The 21,385-nt window shown below is 40.5% G+C and overlaps 1 protein-coding gene across 1 annotated transcript in view; it reads left to right on the forward strand.

Moving 5' to 3' along the window:
• The window catches only part of PXDNL (peroxidasin like), a 360,062-nt gene extending 339,323 nt beyond the window's left edge, over positions 1–20,739 (forward strand). The window contains exons 21-23 of the mRNA XM_049633716.1: positions 2,759–2,888; positions 17,847–17,960; positions 18,731–20,739. Coding sequence (XP_049489673.1) covers positions 2,759–2,888; positions 17,847–17,960; positions 18,731–18,853 — 367 coding nt within the window. The 3' untranslated portion in view covers positions 18,854–20,739. The remainder of the gene's footprint in view (positions 1–2,758; positions 2,889–17,846; positions 17,961–18,730) is intronic.
• The last annotated feature ends 646 nt before the right edge of the window (positions 20,740–21,385 follow it).

Raw genomic sequence — 21,385 nt, forward strand, 5'->3', positions numbered from 1 at the left:
GTACCTGCCTTCTGCCCCCTCCTCTCCCCACGGCCACATCCAGGTCCTTCGAAAAGATTCACTTCACTTGTTTGGAGGTGATAACTGAACGTATGATATTATCCACACTCTTAAGATGATGGTGACCTTGTCGAAGCTGCGCTCACATGCGGCCTTTTGTCACTCGGCTACAGGTTGGACGATTTCAATTTCAGCCTCCTGCCAGTCTTCCCGTATTTTACGCTCACACACTTTGCAATTGGGAGTTATCGTTGACGTGACAATAAAAAGATAATAGCAGCTTTGTTTTGTCCTGTAGCGACGTACTTCAGTGACCCATTGTAGGTGGTTCTGTGCTGCTCGGGCACAAGACATTCGTGTGACGGAAGGTGGGGGGGGCGTTCCAGGGGAAACCGGGCCGAGTTTGCTGACCGGCTCCTACAGGGCCAGAGCCCCTCGATCGCCGTGCACAGAGCACGCAGGCTATGACTCGTGCTTTTCTCGTGCTTTTCTCGTGCTTTTCACTCGTGCTTTTCTCCGCACATTCGTCTTTCTTGCATTTACCCTCCCTCACTTCAACACACTGTTCATGAGTTCGCATCACTTTAACTTGACAAATGTTACTATTCTTTCATCACAAACTCCATGCTGAATTTCATGCTTCTAATAAGAATTGAAAATGTAGTGGGGCACTTGGGTGACTTAGTCGTGAAGCATCTGGCTCATGATTTCGGCTCAGGTCATGAGATCCAGCCCTGTGTCTGGCTCCAGGCTCAGACTCCCTCTCTCTCTGCCCCTCCCCCACTTGCTAGCTCGCGCTCTCTCTCTCTCTCTCTCTCATAAAATATTTAAAAACGGGAATTTAAAATACAACAACATCCATACTGTCCATGTTTTCTTTCATCCACCACCCCCCACCAATAATCTCCCCAGCTAGTATCTTTGTTTGTTTTCTCTCCTTCCACATTGCCTGAAACAAATCTAATCAGGCCCCAAATGTGTGGTTAAGAAAGGACTTTTAAATTTTGTTTCTAAAAATCCTGATTTGCATCTAGCTGTGCAATTTAATAGCTGTATAATATGGACATGTTAACAACCTTCTAAGCTACAGTATTCTCATCTGAAAAACAAGGCTGTTTCAAGTATCTCTTAGCACCGCTGGGTGCCTTGATTGAGGTGATGATGTGGCCTCCGGGGCAGAACAATCAGAACTGCAGGGTCCCTGAAATGGGTAAAGAACTACAGTCTGCTTTATTTAGCCTCGGTGACTCACCCACACCCCCTACTCCAGGCAGAAGCCATTGCTTTCTTCTCTGTCTTCCTCGTACAAATGTTGTATTTCCTGCTCGCTGGTCACCCAGTCTTTTCTGAGAGAATGTGAGCAGCCTCCTTGCTGGAAAGCACCCCCACATCTATGTAGTGTAATGCCGGTCACATGACCCCCCTCATCCTTGTTCCATTGTAAACACCATCCGATTGTGTAAAATCCGGTCTTGCCAATATCAGCTACTCCCTACGTTCCTGCATTCAACGCGTTAGATCTTGGTGATGCCTTTAGACAATCATGCAGACTTCTTTGTGGTTAAATCCCTCTGGTTAGACGCTGATGATTTATAGGAGAGAGCACTATGAAGACAAAAATCTCAGCTAATTTTAATTCAAATTATCCATTGTCATTAATATCATCCATATTGACACTTGTGCCCTTGAATTGATTTGAACACAGCATCATAGTAAAAAGCTGGTGTATGGCCCCTATTGATTCGTGGCACCTCTAAGTCAGTGTCTTAAGGGACATTGAGTTGATCTAGTGACTGAGCGTAACTGGCAGTGGTAACTTCTGTTCTTTTCCAGTGCTACCTTTTTCTAACTTCTGTCCCTCTGATGAAGACTCTGTAACATGTCCTTGGTTTAGGAATTGTTTTACAAGCTCATAGGACATGTCTGGCAAGCCATTTTCTTACTCAACAATAGAGGACATACATCAAGCAGAACAAAGGGGAACGGTTTTGAAAGTTACGACGACTTCTTCACAAGGAACAACTTTTAACAAAATTTGGAAAAAAGAAAAAAGAAAATTTGGCATAGCATGTCAAGTAAATCAAATTTATATATAAATATTTTTAACAAGATAGCATAATCATAGATGGGTGGAACTTTCATTTCAGTTTTCTGAACTCATTATTTACCTCTGTCTTTTGAGAACTTCAGTTGAACTCCAGGAATTATCTTTTAAATTCAGCCCGAGAATTTTTATTTCCTTTTATTATCGACAATACTGAGCTATTTTGCATCTGGTTTAAGATTAGATTTTTGTCAGACTAGTATTCTTATCTTAATTTAGTTCTTGCCATGAATTTATAATAGAGCAAGGAACTTTCCCACCTGGGTGCTATATAATATATAATATTTAATTTGTCACTGCTCTTTCACTGTGAAATGAAATGAACAATTTTTAGCAAAAGACATAATTTGAGATCTAAATAATATGTCAGATAGATAGGTAATACTTCATGGCATTCCCTTTATTTCCTAAGAAACATTTCCTTATCATTTTAAGTAAACTGTGTGAAGCAGATGTGACACTCTGGATTGTCTCCTTAAGTGCCATTTAATTTTAATTTCTAATTCCAGTCACATCTTTTTCTTTTTATGGTCACACAGAACAGCAGTGACAATGCCATGTACATTCCAATGCCTGAGAAATACTTGTTGATTTTTTTTTTTTTATCATGCAACTTTTATTTTTCAGCGTTTTATTTGCTTCTTGTACACACAGGCAACAAGATCACTTGTCCGTAGATGAAGATGGTAGAAATGTGACGTTTCTGGCAAAAACAGAGTTTGCCCACGATTTCAGCAATTTTGCAGCAGAAATTCAAAAAACCATCAAAGCTCTCAGAGAACAGGTATGTTCCCACGCCCAAATAATACGCCCTTATTGTATAGATTGGAATAAATAGATTTAAACAAATCTGACCAATAACTCTGTAAGTATATAGCACAAAATCGGGATAATAAAACGGGGTTATTATATATGTGGAGGGCTTCCTTGTAATAGTTGAATTCAGGGAAGGAGGACTTGGGTAAAACCCACATCCTGTCTACTAAATGCCGATGTGTTCCGCACACAAGGGTTCCTGTGTCGGGGGCTCTGTTCCTGCTCAGTGCATCCCTAAATAGTTGTGTTTGATTCTCTCTTCATCTCTGTGGATGTAGATAATTTGTAACAGGCACAACGCATACTTTTCTTATAATTTTTTTTTTGAAATGGAGTCAAGCAAGCATCTTAGGGATTACTGCTTTGTCTGGCTTTCCTTTTCTGAAAAAGTGATTGTTGAAAATGAAATTTCCACATGCCTCCGCACTTTTGCTTATTTTCTCAGTTGTCCTGGCTCATGGTTTATTTCACTTTTTCTAAAACTTGGGAAGGAACCCATGAGAGATTTGGCTTGATTAGAAACAGCAATTCGATGGTTTTATTCAGACATGGAGTCTGATCTCTTTCAAGGCACGGTGCCATGCTGGCTGTTTCTTTGACTTCAGTGTTACTGGCTTCAGTATATGCTTTCCTTTGTACCGTCAGCGCCTTGAGGCAGAAAGCACTGCGGGGGGTGTGAGAAGAACCCAGGGTCTGCTGCCAGGAACTTCCAATTTTACGAGTTGTGTGACCTGGGCAATTTATGTAACCACTCAGAGCAAGTGTCCGGCCTCTGGACTTTCAGGAATGTAATGAGAATCATATGACATTATATGGCAGGGGCACTTTGTGAACAGTAACCCTCTCAATGTATTACTGTTGCGTGTGAACATAAACATTCATCTCGCATAGAAATGGGCGATTACCTGCTTGCTGTGTGTGCCACCCCGAGGGGCTGGCCGCAGCCACGGTCCGCATCAGTGCTCTACCTACCCATCAGTGCCCGTCCTTGTGACCAGAACGCCCACTTGTCCGGTCACGGGTCCAATCTGAGTCTGAACATAAATCTGAAAGATGTGAAGCATTGTTTCTAGAAGGTTATTCTTAAAGGTTCAGGTTATTCTATCTTGGCCTGGTTGAGGCGACCTAGGACTCTGGGACATCACTGAGTCTGGGAACCTCTGTTTCATTTGCAGTGAGCTCACGTGTCATAGAAGAGATAAATTATAATGGCAGGGCAGAGTCCTTAGCACTGGGCTGCAGAAGGTGGACCCTGCTGATTTTAAACACTAGTCCATTTATTTATGTAGGAAATTCTTTTTTTCATAAACCTCTTTTATGGGATTTGCAGACACAGGTAGAATCCATAAGCAACATTTCAGTCCAATTTTATCTACATGTTGTTGGTGATAATTACACCTTTGATATGTTTTATAGTGATTAGAAGCCTCCCAGATACCCTAAGACTACAGTAGCTGGCCCTGCTACGTGTCCAATAACACTCTGCGGTCGCACGTTATCTCTAAATCTATCCAGAAAAAGTGTTTTCCCTGTTAATTTGCTCTGTCTCTTCCATTCCATCGTAAATTTCTTAATAGCTGGGACGATCTCACCGCTGGATTCTCTGTGCCTGACACCTTGGTTTGCGAGCATAATTCGTTCTGGAAACGTGTTTGTGATCCAAAGCACTTGTATATCAAAGCGGATGTCCCCGTAAGAAGTAATAGAAGCTCAGATGATTCATTCCACAACCCAAAAATATTCACATAAAAATGATTACAATACTGCAATATAGCGCAAAATAATAAAGAAAATACAAAACGTAAAGAAAAATAACTTAACCTGCCCTTACCTTTGAAACCTTCATGGCTGGTGTGAGGGAGACAAGAGAAAGGAGGGCTATTGCATGGGACGACTTTCACTATCACTAATGGGCCATTGTATACGCTCACACGAATGTTGACTACAGTACAGTATTAATCAACTCTTGTCATATACTGTACTTAATGTAACTGACAATCAGGCAGCAGAGGGAAGGGTCTGACTGAAGAGTCAGCCTGACCTAGAATGAAGCAGAGCATTCCTAAGCTCACTCTTGTATGGAAAAATCAAAGGACTGTCCATAGGGCCTTTGAAGGGACAAAAAATATACTAATGCCAGTTGTGGGCACCTCCCAACGTTCTGAAAAAGCACTGATTACTGACAAACACCACGGCCTGAGATTGAACTTCCAAGCATGGGTGATGATCCCCCAAAATCCCGCAGTGAGAGAGAGAGAGAGAGAGAGAGAGCTGGCGAGCCAGCAAGAAGAACCATGGGCTCGGTTGTGATCATGTGACATTCGGCATCACGTACTCCTCGTGTTGCAAGACATCGCTCGTTTATCGAGTTAAAATTTATTAGAAGTGTTTGCTCTTCTGGTGGAACACTCACATAACAGGTTACTCGCCATCCAGGGTTTTCCTGGGGTTGTTGAAAAGCAGTCTTTTTGTTGTAATGCAAAGAGTGTCAGAGCTATCAGGAATACAAAGGGTGTGTTAGGACCGGACAAGGCTGGAAGAGGCAGTTAAAAGGTCCTGAGAGCTCTTCTAGAAGTCCGAGGTTTCCCTTCTGCAGATGGGAAGACGTTGCAGTGGTGCACAGAGCCGTGTGCGCACTGAATGACGCCTGACAAAATCTTCACAGGTAAAAAATGGGATAAAGAAACAACTGTGACGTAATACCAGCATTGGGAAATCAATGCAGATCGTGTAAAGGAGATTGAACAAGGAGAAGAGTTGAGAATGGAACACAGATAAATGGAACCCATTTCCTGGGTGGCTCTCAGGAGCGTCTACAGCTACACCCAGGACCAGAGCAGTAGGCACTCAGAGGTGGACAGGAAGAAGACAGGAGTGCTGAGGGCAAGCCGTATTTTCAGATAGGAGAAGCCCTTAGGATTTGCTACTAATCTGTCATTACTGTACAAAGACCTGAGTTTCAACGTTGAAATGGTGAAAGTGAGCCTCTTAGCTAAAGACAGACATTTCTGACGATTCAGCGTGTGCAGCTTTGTGGCTTTTCTATTGCCCGTCAACATGGATGCAATATATCCTGTAAATAAATAAAAAACAAAACTCAGACGCTTTGATGTATGAAAAATGAGCATCCAGATAAAGTCATGTGTATTTTTCTTGGTCAGATTAAAGACAATGAAGAAGTAGATTAAACAGGATATGGAAACAGTAGTCCATAGTGGTACTCATCACACAGGAGATTATTGTTGTTCTTGAGACCTGTCCCTTGTCTATGATAAAAGATTCCAACCTTCATTATTAGCGAAGGGTTTCGACCTTTACTTTCTAACCCTAGGTGCATTATGTCTACGGGGCTGTGAGATAGTGTCAGTCTTGACAGTTTCCGTTGTTTGTCGTTTACATTTATTAGGTGACTTTGGAATGTCTAGAAAAGATATGCATTGATGTTGATCCCTTAACCATGATAGAATCAAAGTAATGAAAGTGGTCTGCAAATTCCATGGTATTCTAGCTGCATTGTAATCGGTGGATTATAGCGGATTATATTTGCCCTTTAAATATGATTCTGATCGTTGCAGAGATAATTAGAGCCAAAGCTACACTCAGAACATTTAATTATTTCAGTTTTTGATAGTGCCTGATTTACTTGGCTGTGGAGGGTGTCTGGTCGGGGAGGTGGTTGTATATAATAAATAATGAGATGATATTTAAAAAAGTATACCTTTAATTAAAAGTAAACTCTGAGCGAGGTTTTCAAATTGGTGTCACAGTAAGTACTTTATAAAGAATAGTTGAAACTTGGGGACAAAATCTCAGATCCCTGGTATCATGTTGAATGAATATAGAGTATAATAAGACATATATCAGACTCAAGCCATCAGATTTTTAAAAGGAAATCCAAGCCATCCAAATCAGGTCTTAAACCACTTATTTCAAGTTCTATTCAAGTTAAATAAGGTAGACAAGGTTGCATTTAATATTTAAAATTAATAAGAGAAGCATATACTATATTTTGGTATAAATGTCAAGACATAATAAAATTGAACCGTGGTCTTCATATGGCATATGCTTTTTCCACAACGCTTTAGTATAATGGGTATATTTTCTCCTTTTCTAGGACCCTATCATACAGGTATTCATTATTTTATGGTTGAGGTTTATGTTGTTTATACCTCTGTCGTTGTGACATTATTAGCCAGAGCTAGAATTTACTTAAAACATTATAGGCTAGGAATTTATCTTGCAGATATAGCTTTTGCTTGTAGAAAAGAAAATGTCCTGTATATTTTGATGCAACTTCCAGGGCCACAAGGTGATAAAAAATGGAGTCTACCTGTTTTACTATATGGAACTAAATTTTCACAGAATTACATAATCATGACAGGCAACTTATTTTTCTGTCACTTTTCAGAAATTGTATCGTACACAGTCAGATCTCAGACCTTATGACACAACTCAAAAAGTGCCTAATTTTGGGTATCGACGAATAGCACAGGGGAGATGCACAGATCTCACTGAACTATTTGCATGTGTTTACTTAAAATCATTTGGAATACCACATCAATTTTATGACATTTTAGAGGGAATTTTATTTTCTGATAGTTTCTGATAGTTTGTTATTTCTTGTTATGGTTTTCTCAATAGAAAGATGAAATTCTGAAATTAAATGTAAACTGTAAACTTATTTTATTACCCAAGGGGATGTATTGTATAAGTCAGGTCTCAGTGAAAATAACAGAAACTCCTCTAGTTGTTCCAAGAAATATTGGATTTTCATACAAGAAGTCAGAGGTTTTCACAACTGTTTGGAAAAGTGAGAGGAACAGAAGTCATAGAATCAGGTGCGGGAAGCTGTTTGGTCCACAGGAGTTTACCTGGAAGCCACAGTGAATCTCAGCAATTTTGCATTAGTCTCAAGGTCAGCCTGTGTACCTGTTAACAACAGTGCTCGAAAATAATACTGCTCTCCTTCCCAATCGTACGTGAGTGCCTCTCATGGGTAGGACTAACCCAGAACCATACATGGAAAGAGATTGGGGTATGGTTGTCTAGATTTCTCCTGAGATCTGTGGAAAGGTGCAGTTGATGATAAGTTAATGATAGGTAATCCATGGCCCATATTTAGGCAAGATCATATATTTCGCTCTAACTTGGTAATTGGTTGGGTGGTGGGAAGGACGGAATGTGAAGCTAGAAAGACACCTTGTGGTCACAAAGACAAAATTCTTGGTCTGAATTAAAATTCGTTTAAACAAACAAACAGGTATGAAGAGAGATATACAGAGCAACAGATTGACCATTGTAATTTATTAAGCCAAAGTGAGTCTTTTCATGAGTTCAACGGGGGCAAAAATAATAATAATTTAGCCTGGAGAAGAAAAGCATAAATTATAACTGTTCCAGAAAACCCAGATCCATCACTTTATTGAACAAGTATATGAGGATGAGTGAAAGAAAGGAACCAAAGATACTCCAGAGGCTTCTATTGGATTAAGGGACAGGTAATGTTACCAATGTAACATTAACTAATGTAACAAACCATGGAAAGTGAAACAATGAAAGCTAAAGGAAGTTGTGACATACATAAGGAACAGAAAGATGTCAAGTATGGCTGGAGACTAGGTAATCAGGAATAAGAAAAATGACATGAGGTGAGTCTGATGTTAAAAGTACTTCTGGTAAGATCCCACATGGAAGTAAGGAACATGTAATTGGACACGGAAGGATAGATGATCCTTGTTACAAATGGCAAAGAACTTAGGTAATTTATGTCTACTGTTTTGTGGAACTGTAACCTGTGAGCGATGACCTTGGATATCTAGCTGAGGAGATTTCTAAGCAAAGTATTGAAGGAATGTTCTGACTTAACCTTCCTGCTTATAGTAAAATGCAAAAGGAGAAAGAGAAATTGCAAAAGGAAATGTTAAGCAAAAAGCAACTAGAACTTGAAGATTTAGAAAATTCTCAGCTTCTCCTAGGTACCTATCTGTGAGAAATGAAAACATAGATCCACATGTGAACTTGTATATGAGTATTCGGAGTAGTGTTATTCCAAAAGTGAAGATAACCCAAATATTTGTCAACTGATCAAACAGAATGTGGTGCGATGCGATGGAATATTTACTTGGCTGTAGAAAGGAATCGAGTACTGATACATGCGACAACACTGAGGAGCCTTTAAAAACATTATGTGGGGCGCCTGGGTGGCTCAGTCGGTTGAGCGTCCGACTTCAGCTCAGGTCACGATCTCGCAGTCCGTGAGTTCTCTGGGCTGATGGCTCAGAGCCTGGAGCCTGCTTCCGATTCTGTGTCTCCCTCTCTCTCTGCCCTCCCCCGTTGATGCTCTGTCTCTCTCTGTCTCAAAAATAAATAAAACATTAAAAAAAATAAATAAAAAAAATAAAAACATTATGCTAAGTGAAACAGACCTGTCAGCAAATGTCACATACCACACGATACACCAGCTGTCCAAAGCTGTAAGGCTTGTAAACAAATCTATAGATTTGTAAACAGAACAAATCTATACAGATAGGAAGTAAAACCAGTGGCTCCGGGAGTGGAGAGGGAAATGGAGGTTGAATGCTGATGCATACAATGTTTCGTTTTGGTGTAATGCAGTGTTTTAAAATTCGATCCTGCTGATGACTGCACAATTTTGTGATTATACTAAAAAACACCGAAGGAGAGAGGTTTTCTAAATTCCTTGGGGTTTTCAACATAGACGATCCTGTCATCTGTGAATGAAGGCAATTTTGTATCTTTCTTTCCATCTATATACCATTTATTTATTTTTTCCCATATATTTAACCTTTATTCGTTTTTGAGAGACAGACAGACAGAGCATGAGTGGAGGAGGGACAGAGAGAGAAGGAGACACAATCCGAAGGAGGCTCCAGGCACTGAGCTGTCAGCACAGAGCCCGATGTGGGGCTCAAACCCACAAACCGTGAGATCATGACCTGAGCCGAAGTTGGACACTCAACCGACTTAGCCACCCAGGCGCCCCTATTTATTTTTTTATTTCATTACGACTAATGCCGTAAGATAGTAAATGTAAGATAAAGAAATATAAGATGATTTACTAGGACTTCCGGTAAAAGTTTGAATAGGACTGGTGAGAAATGAGTTCCCCGTCTTAGGTGAACAGCACCCTGAATCTCATCATTGAATATGATGATTTTTGTAGCTTTCTAAAATCAACTTGTGAGAATTCCTCATTGTTACGAGTTACTGAGAGTTTTTATCGTGAGTAAGTGTTGGATTTTGTCAGGTCTTTTTTTGTTACCGGTATCATGAACATACGATTTTTTTTTTTTTTTAGTCTGTTGATATCATAGATTCCACTAATTGGTTTTGGATATTAAAAGCCTTGTCAGGGCGCCTGGGTGGCTCAGTCGGTTGGGCGCCTGACTTCGGCTCAGGTCATGATCTCGCGGTCCGTGAGTTCGAGCCCCGCGTCGGGCTCTGGGCTGACAGCTCAGAGCCTGGAGCCTGTTTCGGATTCTGTGTCTCCCTCTCTCTCTGACCCTCCCCTGCTCATGCTCTGTCTCTCTCTGTCTCAAAAATAAATAAATGTTAAAAAAAAATTAAAAAAATTAAAAAAATAAAAAATAAAAAAATAAAAGCCTTGTCTCCCAGGAATGAATCACACGTGATTATGATATGTAAGTGTCGTTATACATTGTTAGATTAAATCTGCTGTGTTGTTGCAAATTTAACCACCCCCGTGCATGAGAGGTACTGGTTGGTAGCTTTCTGTTCTCCTGGTTCTTAATCTGGCTTTGGCTTTAAGTTTTCTATTGGCTTCTATGTTCTGGAAGGGGTTGTGAAGTATTGCTCTTATTTATTTCTCCTTTCAGTGTAAGTCACCAGGGATTCCATCTCGGCCTGGTGCTTTCTTTGTTGGGAGGTTTTTAAATTACTGATTTAATTTTTTAATAGATACAGGCTGTTCAGGACATGTATTTCTTGTGTGAGTTTTGACACTTTGTGTCTTTAAAGGAGCTGATCCATTCCGTCTGCTCCTTGAAATGTACGACTAAAAACCCTAAACATCACATTTAAACCAACAAAGGAAGACTCAGAATGGTGGAGGAAAGAAAGTTTTCTGGCTAGTGACCGTGGGCCCGTAATGTTTCCCGGGTTTCAGTGTTTTTGTTTTTTCCTCGCGTAACCCAGTTTGGAGCTGAATAGTCTGGCAACTTCGAAACAATAGGTAGAAGGAAAGAAAGGCCCAACGAAACCTCACTCTCTCTAGGCAAAAGACCAGGACATGGGCAGCCTAGTGTTAGAGAAAACTTGCAGGCTATAACCACCCTACCCCAGCTAAACAAAACAGACAACTGTGAGTCCACCCACTGTCAGCAGGGCTCCTCGGTGAGGAGCCCAGACTCCCACCCACTCCAGCTGTATTGAGGCATCCTGACTCCCCCGGTGAGGCTACTGTCCTAGGAGGCCAAGCAGAAAACAGGGGCTTGCATCCCTTGTAGGTGGCTACCATCAAAAGCAGTGGAGACTGTGGGCACTTCCGCTCTTACCCAGTAGCGGTGAGGCACCCCTCTCCTTCCCCACTGGGGTGGTGTCAGAGGAGGCCTCTTGGACAGTTAGGACCTTCCACTGCTTCCCACTGGTAATGAGATGACTGTTTCCTTTCCCCACCCGGTGGTGTTCGTGGAGGCTGGGTGAGGAACAGTCAAAAAACGTACCTACCTTTCCCAGCTAGCGAGGTATAAGTGGAGGCCCAACGGAGAGCCAAGACTCTCAACTCCATATAGTATTAACGAAGAGTACTCCCTTGGGCATCAGCAGAAACCAAGTGGGGAACGTAGACTTCCACTCGCCCATTGAAGCAACGGTGTGGTGCCCTCCTTCTCCTGCTAGAGCAGTTTCAGAGGAAAACACCTGCAGCAGAAGGTTTAAATAACAGCCAGAGTTCTCATACCATAACACTCAAAATGTCCATATTCAATAGAAAGTTATTCATCATGCCAAGAACCAGGAAGATCTCAAATGGAATGAGAAAAAAAAAAAAAAGACAGTGGAATCCAACGCTCAAGTGACAGAGATACTACAATGATATGAGAGGGATTTTAAAGCAGCCACCAGGAATTCAAAGAAAAGAACACAGGGAAGTGAAAAACAGAAACCACAAGTAGAAAACAAAACAAATACTAAATTGGTATATTTAAGCCCTAACAGAGCAATACTTTTATTAGATGTAAATATTCTAAATATCCCGATTGAAAGACAGATATTAACAAACTATTTAAAAAGCATAACTTGGGGCGCCTGGGTGGCTCAGTCGGTTAAGCATCCGACTTCGACTCAGGTCATGATCTCATGGTCCGTGTGTTCGAGCCCCGTATCGGGCTCTGTGCTGAGGCTCAGAGCCCAGAGCCTGCTTCGGATTCTATGTCTCCCTCTCTCTCTGACCCTCCCCCATTCATGCTCTGTCTCTCTCTGTCTCAAAAAAAAAAAAAAATAAACGTTAAAAAAATTAAAAAAAAATAAAAATAAATAAAAAGCATAACCTAACTCTAAGCTGTCTATAAGAAACTAACTTCCAAGGTAACAATATAGGAAGGTTGAATGTAAAATGGTGGAAAATATATATTATGCAAACATGAATCAAAATAAAGCAGGAGTAGCTAAGTTAATTTTGGAGAAAACAGATCTCAGAGGAAAGATTACCAAGGACAGAAAGGGATATTCTATAATGATAAAAGAACCAACCGCAAAGAAGACAAGTCCTAAGCATACATGCACTAGTTAAGAGAACTGGAAAATATTTGAAATATATGGAGCAAAAACTAATAAAACTGAAAAGAGAAATAGACAAATCTGCTTAGTTCAAAACTTTAACACTCCTTTCTCAATGATACAGAGAACATCTAAGAGGAAAAGTCAGTAAGTTTCAGAAGAATGCAAAAATGTCTTCAAACAGTAGGATCATTTGTATAGCATACTCGCTCTAACATAACAGAACACTACCTCTTTTCAAGTGCCCATCTCCAGGACCAAAACAGACTTTATTCTGGATTATAATAGAAACATTAATAAATTTTAAAGAATTCAGGTCATAGAGAGCTTGCCTTCTGAACACAGCACAGTAAAACTAGAAATAAGAGAAAAGCAACAGGACCGTGACCAAATATTTGGAAAGGAAGCAACACACTTTTGAAGAGTCTATGAATCAAAGAGGAAGTGTCAAGGGGAAATAAAAAAAATACAACGAACTGAATGAGAATGGAGCATAAATTAACATAGAGTAGCACAGAGAGGGAAATTTGTAGCCCCAAATACAGACAATAGAAAAGAGGAAGTGTCTCTCAAATCAATGTAAATTTTTATCTCAAGAACCTAGAAAAGTAACAACTAAATAAATTCAGTGCAAAAAGAAGGAAAATCTTCACACCTAAATTTGAAAACTTAGATCAAGTGGACTAATTCCTTGAAAAACACAAACTACCACAATTCACCCAATATGAAATAGATTACTTGAATAGCTTTATAGCTGCCAAAGAAATTGAATTATTAATTTAAAAAAACCTCTTCCCCAAATTCTTATGTGCAGATGGCTTCACTGGAGAAGTCTACCAATTTTTAAAGAAAAATTAACAGTAATTTTCCAGTAATAGCAGAGGAAGGAAAACTTTTCATTTTTTGAAAATAGTATTAATCTGATACCAAAAACTAGACAAAAGCAATATAAAGACAGAAACCACAGACCAATATTCCTCAGGAACATGGATGCAACAACTTTTAATAAAATATTGGCAAATAAAATATAGCAATACGTGAAAAGAATTATACAACATAATTAAGTGGAGTTTATTTGAGGAATACAAGACTGGCTTAATGCTCAAAATCAATCAGTGTAACCCATTGTAATGTAGTAGGCTAAATGGTGAATGATTGAATGCTTTCCTTCTAGAATTGCCAATACATAAGGATGCCCGTTGTCACCATTCTTATTAATCACAGTGATGGGAGTCCTTGCCAGTGTAATAAGGCAAGAAAAGGAAAAGGTCTACCGATTGGAAAGAAAGAAAGAAAACTATTTTAAGATGATTTTCTAAGAGGTCTTAGAAAATTTCAAGAAATCTACCAAACTATTCCAAGAATTAATAAGTCAGTCCACCAACGTCGCAGGACAGAATATACACAAGATAAACATACAAAAATAAATTGTATTTCGGTACACTAGCAATAAGCACATGGGAAAATAGGCAAAAGAAAGTTATGGTCCAGCATGTTTTTTGACTTCCCACCAAACAGCCTCTTATTCTCAAGACTTTATAATTAAGTCCAGAACAAAATTTCATCGTGCATTATCTCTCTTACATTTATGGTACATAGTTCTCAGACTATTTCCCTTAAATAGTTTCTTTGTCATTTGAAAATACTTTATTCCCCTGAGCTCCAGGAATTTACAATGGGTGTGTTGCTGTCATTTGTCTATTTTGCTTTTCTATAGTTTTATCCTTGAGGATAGAAATTGTCACCTAAATATCTTTTTCATACCTTAGAATTGCCTCTCCTTTTTTTTTTTTTTTTTGTTTTGTTTTGTTTTGTTTTGGACTTACTCAACATTACTAATGTTTTCATGTTCTCAGTATTTTTGGAAATAAAAGTATTGTTGTTTTTGTTTTTTGTCTTAGTCTTCTAGACCATAATCACTAACATCTCTAGAGATTTTTATGATTTTCGTTCACCCATGATCCTGCTCAGGCAAAGACTAATTCAGTCCACATCTGGTCATTGTAAAACCCTATCATTCCTGCCTCCATCATAATTTTTAATTTATCCTACAATTGTCTTCATTCTCACTGCTTACATGAAGCCATAGATTTAGCCTTTTAGTTCATCAGTGTTTAGCTGGCATATACTGCATACTTAATAATCCTATTGGGTAATGAATAAATTAATGAACAATGGATGTCACTTCCCAAGTGTAGCCACTATAATAATAAATTACCCCCAAAGGCCCATCCTGCTGTCCTACTTCAACCCAAATGTGGTCAAATATTTTACATGATCAATTTTATTTATTTTTTATTTATTTATTTATTTATTTATTTATTTTTTTACATCAAGACTTTTTGTTTCCTTCATGAATTCCAAGTTCATGAGTATTCTTGGCTCTTTAAAATGTAGTCCTAACCCATTTTTAAATCTAATTTCCAAATAACTTTTCTCACGTTTTATGTTTTTCTTTCCCCCCAGGTTAAAATCTCACTGTTCACCCTCCCCTCTTATTAACTTCATTCACATATTTTCCCTCTAGCTGAAATGTACTGTCCCCTTGCCCACATGCTCACGTACATAAATACTCCCATAGCCAAATGCCATCTTTATTCAAGGCCTAGCACAAGTACCATTTAAATTGTAAATTCTTCCCTGATTACTCCCTTTTCTACTCCATTTCCCTAGAAATAATCGTTTTTCCTTGAAATCTCATGCCATTGTGTGTATGCTCTTATGACACACAACATATGGGCTTGTAGCATACTTATTTTTGCACAAATCCTCTCTCCCCTACTATACTGCAGACTCCTTAAGAAGAGAAACCCAGGAATATTTATCATTGTAGTCTTCCCTAGGACTAGCTGACATATAGCAGGTGCTCAATTACCACTTAAAAATAAATCATTGCTTTTACGTCTTCAGGACATCTAATTTGGTCTCTTGTTTGTATCCAAATTTTTCTTGGGCACAGCAGTTTCTGTCACATATAAAGAACAATGGTCAAGTCTTTGAAATTGTTTTATAATTTCCCACCAAATAACAGAGTTCAGAGAATCTGAAAGGAACGTTCACTAGAGGAGAAAAACATAATGATTCTTAGACACACACTAGAGAGGTCTTTTGAGAATATAGGATCTAGTGCTAATGATGCTCATATGAGTTTGCTAGCACAGAAGTCACAAACACCACAGGCTAGGTGGCTTTACGACAGAAATTTATTTCTCAGCATTCTGGAGGCTGGAAGTCCCGGATTAAGGTGCTGACAGAATTGGTTTCTCTTGAGGTCTCTCTCCTTGGTTTTCCTCTTCACACGAACTTGTCACTGGGTGTCTGGACCCTAATCTACACTTCTCAGAAGGACACCAGTCACTGGGTAAGGCCCCATCTCCATGACCACATTTTAAGTTAATTACTTAAAAATTTTTTTTAAGTTTATTTATTTATTTTTAGAGAGAGAGCGAGCCATGAGCTGGGGAGGGGCCGAGAGAGAAGGAGAGTGAGTCCCAAGCAGGCTCCACACCATCAGCACGGAGCCCGACATGGGGCTCAAACCTAGGAACCGTGAGATCATCACCTGAGTCAAAACCGAGAGGGGCGCCTGGGTGGCTTGGTCGGTTAAGCATCCGACTTCGGCTCAGGTCATGATCTCACGGTCCGTGAGTTCGAGCCCCGCGTCGGGCTCTGTGCTGACAGCTCAGAGCCTGGAGCCTGCTTCCGATTCTGTGTCTCCCTCTCTCTCTGACCCTCCCCCATTCATGCTCTGTCTCTCTCTGTCTCAAAAATAAATAAACATTAAAAAAATTTTTAGAAAAAAACCAAGAGGCGGGTGCTTAACCAACTGAGCCACCCAGGTGCCCCATTAAGTTAATTACTTCCTTAAGGACTTTGTCTCCAAATACAGTCACATTCTGAGGTATTGGGGGTTAGAGCTCCAGCATACGACTTTTGGGGGACGCTGTTCAGCCCATAGCAGTGCAGCTGCAACTTTCCTAAGTCATTCACTGCTCTTGGACTTAGCCTCTTCTTTTGGAAACCTATATTATTTTCATCCTTTCTAAAATTCCTCTTAATTAAGCATGTTTAATTTCTCTGTGGACCATTACTCTTTCGTAATGTGCTCTCTAGAATGTATCTTGGCGAATGTCACCATCGTTTAGGGGCCTTGTGAAACCTGGCACTTCGCAGTCTTGCATTTTTCTCCCTTCCCTCCCCCCAGGCCCACCAGCGAGCTCCACCTGCCCGGTGGCGTTTCCCACTCTCACTTCTCCCTTTCTCAGCTGAGCCCATGTGGATCTCCTCTGCCCTCACTGGTCTGCCTTCGTAATGTCCTTACAGTGATCACTGTAATTCTTCCCCCATTGTCTAGAGACTGTAATATCTAAATTAATTCATCAGACTCTTAAGGTCCTGATTTTATGGCTGCCTTGACTCCCTCAGCACTCCCCCTGTGCCTTTTACCCTTCCACAGCAATGTATATTCCCGAGATACTGACCTGTTTGTGGTCCCCATGCTTTGGTCGGAGTTTTTCCCTTTTGTCTGAAACGCCTTTTCCCTGCTCGTTCTGAATGCTTTTGTCATATGTCCGCTTACAGCTCAAATGCTTTTCCCCACGTGAGGCCTCCCTTATTCCCTGAGGGAGAACCGAGAGAGGGTTGCCGTCTGCTTTCCCTCTGATGTACGTACCCTCATTATCTAACTGTGACTTACTGACCCGCCGTTCTACCAAATCTTAAGCTCCTGGACACCCTGGATTGTTTTCTCTTTGAAATCTAATAAACATGTGTTCAAGGAATGCTGTTTTTGATCACCTGAGTACAAGAAAATAAACTCTTGACTTGTTGAATTAAGATGAATGACTACCGAGAAGATTTCTCTCAAATATCTAATGTCACTCCTTTGATTCTAATCCTATTCTTTGTAACTTACCCGTGTCAGATATCAGATCCGTCTTCAATATTTTGCCACATCTGGGGAATTATTAGCTTCGACCCTAGATGACTGAGAGTCAGTAAGTTTGGGGTAAAAAGAAAAAAAGTTAAGAAAAATGATGTTGGCTTTGAAGTTTCTTTCGCCCTCTAGGTGTGTGCTCACACGATAGAGCATTTCATCACGCCGTGTTAGTTATCTGTTTTGTTGCCACTGTTTCAATTCCCACTTCCTTTCCTTCGCCTCCTCTGTCAGATAAACAAGCTGGAGGCACGCCTCAGGCAGGCAGGATGCACGGATGATGAAGGGATTCAGAGGAGAGACCAGGAACACTGGATGAAAGACGACTGCATTCGCTGTACGTGTAAGGTACGCGTTGCCAGAAGTTTCTCCATCTTCCTCCTCCTGTTTGACTCCTGCTGGCCTGCCACTTGAGACGTAGCTGAAGAATTCAAGAGAGGGACTGCGGTCTCTCTCGTGAGTAGATTTGAGGCCTGTTTTCAAGGCCAAGCTACTGATGTGAGTTCTCGAGGTTTCTGGTTATCGATGTAAATACGGCCGCTCCCTAAGGAGCACTCGTTGGACACCATGTGGGCTTTTCACATTTTCACTGATGATTGAGGGAGCTGATGCTCCGGGTGTTTAGTGGGCTTTTCCCAAGGTCACACGGGTAAACAGAGGCGGAAATGGGGCTTGAGTTCATCTCCTTGTTCTCCAGTCAGGCTCGCGATGGTGGTGTTGCCTGAAAGCACTTGGTTAAGTGTTAAAACATGTCTCCTGGGATCCACCAGAAGGGAGCCGCTCAGTGTTTGTCGAGTTGAGTTTTTGAACAGAGCTGATGCCGATTGCTGCGGCCTCTCCCCACAATGAAAACCCACGAGCTTCCTCGTGTAGGTCACACCCCGTGCCCTACGGTTTGGGAGGTAGCATTTTATAAGCCAGAACTTCCAGCCTCGCCTTTCATGCTGCACGTTTAGAAATAAGGCATCAGGCAGGGTTACGTGTAAAAATGAGCTCATACCGTGGGTAAGTTTTCGTGACATTGAGAGAGCCAATCAGAGTGCGTATCAGCAGAAACTTTTAAAAAGGTCATGCCACTGTCAGAAACGTGGACATGAGCTTTGAATGTTGCCTTTCAGAGTGGCCAGGTCACCTGCGTGGTGGAGACTTGTCCCCTGGCTGCGTGCCCCCGTCTGGAGTCGGTGAAAGGAACCTGCTGTCCGGTTTGCGGAGACCCGGCCGATTCCCCGGAGAAACGCTAACCAGTGTCATCGCTCTTGAGCCCTGAGTGGGGGAATTTCTCAGGAAAAGACAGGCACGTCGGACTTCAGTACTTTTCACCCGGAGTCACACTCCAGGCGCAGAAGTCACTGACAACGTAGTTCATTTAACTCTCCAACACACTGGAGATCTTTTGTCTTTCTATCTTCTAATGTACCGTGAAGTAATGCAAAAATTCAAGTCTATAAAGTACATAGGAATTATTTTATTGTAAGAAGGATTTCGTATTGGAAGCTACCAGTTTTATTGGCCGTACATGGAAATGAAAAGAATATCATGCAGCATTGTTTTGTTTTGTTTTTTGTTTTTTTGTTTTTTTTAGATCTGAGGATTGTGGAAAAGCTCGCATGTCAAAATTCAGAGAGATTTTGTGATCTCCAGGAATTTTGAGAGAATGCGTCTTGCACTCAGAGAAATCATCTGGAAAGATTTTTGCGATAGCTTCGGCACAACGCGTGATGCTGCTTTCCTCATCGCGCTCTGTCTTTTGCGTCTAGAACCTAGATAATGGCCAGACTTTGCTGGAAACGCACTTCCCGTAACCGTCACTAGGCTCTAACTTGTAGAACATTAGGGGGAAGTCAGGGAAAGTATAATTTGGGGGAGCTTGCTATGTTGTACATTTGGCTGGGAAATACAAACACCGTGAAGGGAACGAGCCTTCAAAGGAGCACAATACCTGCCTTTCCCTTGTGCCATTCTTATCACGTGTGAGATGTCGAAATTGAAATTTTCCAAGTCTGAGCAACTTGGGAACAATTCAAATCTGAATTTACTGTCAGAAAAATGGGAAATGTCTGCGGCTTAAACAAAAGGTCGTGCTATGAGGTTTCTTCTAATTTTGGCACTCTGTATAGCATCTCTAATACAACCCAATATAAAAAATAAAAATTAAAAAATACAGCCCAAGAGAGAACAGGTTTAGCTATACTCAGAGTTGGATATTTAGCACGTTAGGTGAGTTTCTTATAATCAATGTTTTTAAAATATTGTGCACCCATATGTAGGGGTTGGTTACAGTTGTTGGTAGATTTCTTTAAGAAATTCGTTGTTCTAGAACCTTTGAGGAGAGACTTCATGTAGTGTCCTGCCCAGGGAGGCTCTTAGGGTGATAACTCTACTGATACCCAGTTGCAAAACAGACATTTAACAACAGGCATCATCTCGCAGTATTTAGAAGCATTGTGTAAAGTGCAGGACACATTTTAGTCAAAATATCCTCATGGTTTTAGTATTATGAGTGAAGAAAGATGTTTTTGGAGTTTGATGATGCACATCATTATTTTAAAAATGTGCTGGTGATCCCCTCCCAAGATCCCAAATAACTTCTACGAAAAAGTTTACGGGCAAAACGTAGTATGTCCTAAAGGTTTGACATTTGATGCCTTTTGAAATCCAAAATAATTTCTACTTAACGTTTCGAAAGGCAAAACGTAGCAGGTCCCAAAATCTTGACATTTGGTGGCCTTTCAAAACCCAACAAAGTGAAATGAAGCCAAACCTCATGGAAGTGTAATTTGTTCCTCTGAAACAACCACAGCAAGCGTATTGCAAATGACAGTAACACAGCTAAGAGTTGAGGCTTCTCGTCATGTTCATTTGTCATTGTATCCTTTTCTTCAAGTTGAAGCAAGACCTGCATGGTATCTCGTGTTATTTTTTATACCCTGGCCACATGTTAACGTGGATGCCACCTGGTCAATGTTTGGTTCATTAACCATAAGCAAATATCAAAATAACAGCATCAAATTATCATTTAAAATGGAACACGGGAATTTTCAAGCTTGTCCGTCAGTCGACAATTGGAAAATATTCAGCCCCCCTTACAGATATGGCTATAATGCAGATTACCTTTCTTCTTTCTTCATTTTACTGCATTTCATTTATTTGACTATGTTTTTTAAATGTTTCATTCTTAAAAGTTCATATTGCACACAATAAAAATTTCAAATATTTCCCAAGGATATATAAACCTTTGTATTCCATTCCTGCGGTCCAAATGCAAATGCTGTTTTCAGTTTTGTATGTGTGTGTGCGTGTGTCTTTGTGTGTGTGTATTCTTCTATATGTTTTCTAGGCCACACAAGTGTGATGACACAAGTGTTTCTTCCTTAGTGATTTTGTTTATTCCAGGGAACCATAAAACACTGAGAATCCAAGTGTATTCGTTAACAGTATTTGACATGTTATATTCTGCCATGAAATCTGCTGGAGGTAAAATTTAATGTTTCTTACGTGTGACGCCTCTCTCATCTGGGAGGAAGGAGGGATCCACAAGGAGGTGTTTGCAAAGAAGATGAAAGAATTCTTGGGCTTCGTCTTTTCCTGATGTCCTCTGCTAAAGAAAAGCAGTTTTTTAGCCACGTTGTATGATTGCTTGAAAAGGTAGGAAAATATCTCCTCTCTTTGAGGGGCTCTTTAATGTCTACTCTTCTCTCTTCTGTGTATAAGTGGTCACCCTGCACATGGAGCTACACACCATGTAGTTGAAGGGGTGTAGACTGTTTTTATTT

The sequence above is a fragment of the Panthera uncia genome, chromosome F2 (genome assembly GCF_023721935.1).
Source record: "Panthera uncia isolate 11264 chromosome F2, Puncia_PCG_1.0, whole genome shotgun sequence".
Taxonomy (NCBI): domain Eukaryota; kingdom Metazoa; phylum Chordata; class Mammalia; order Carnivora; family Felidae; genus Panthera; species Panthera uncia.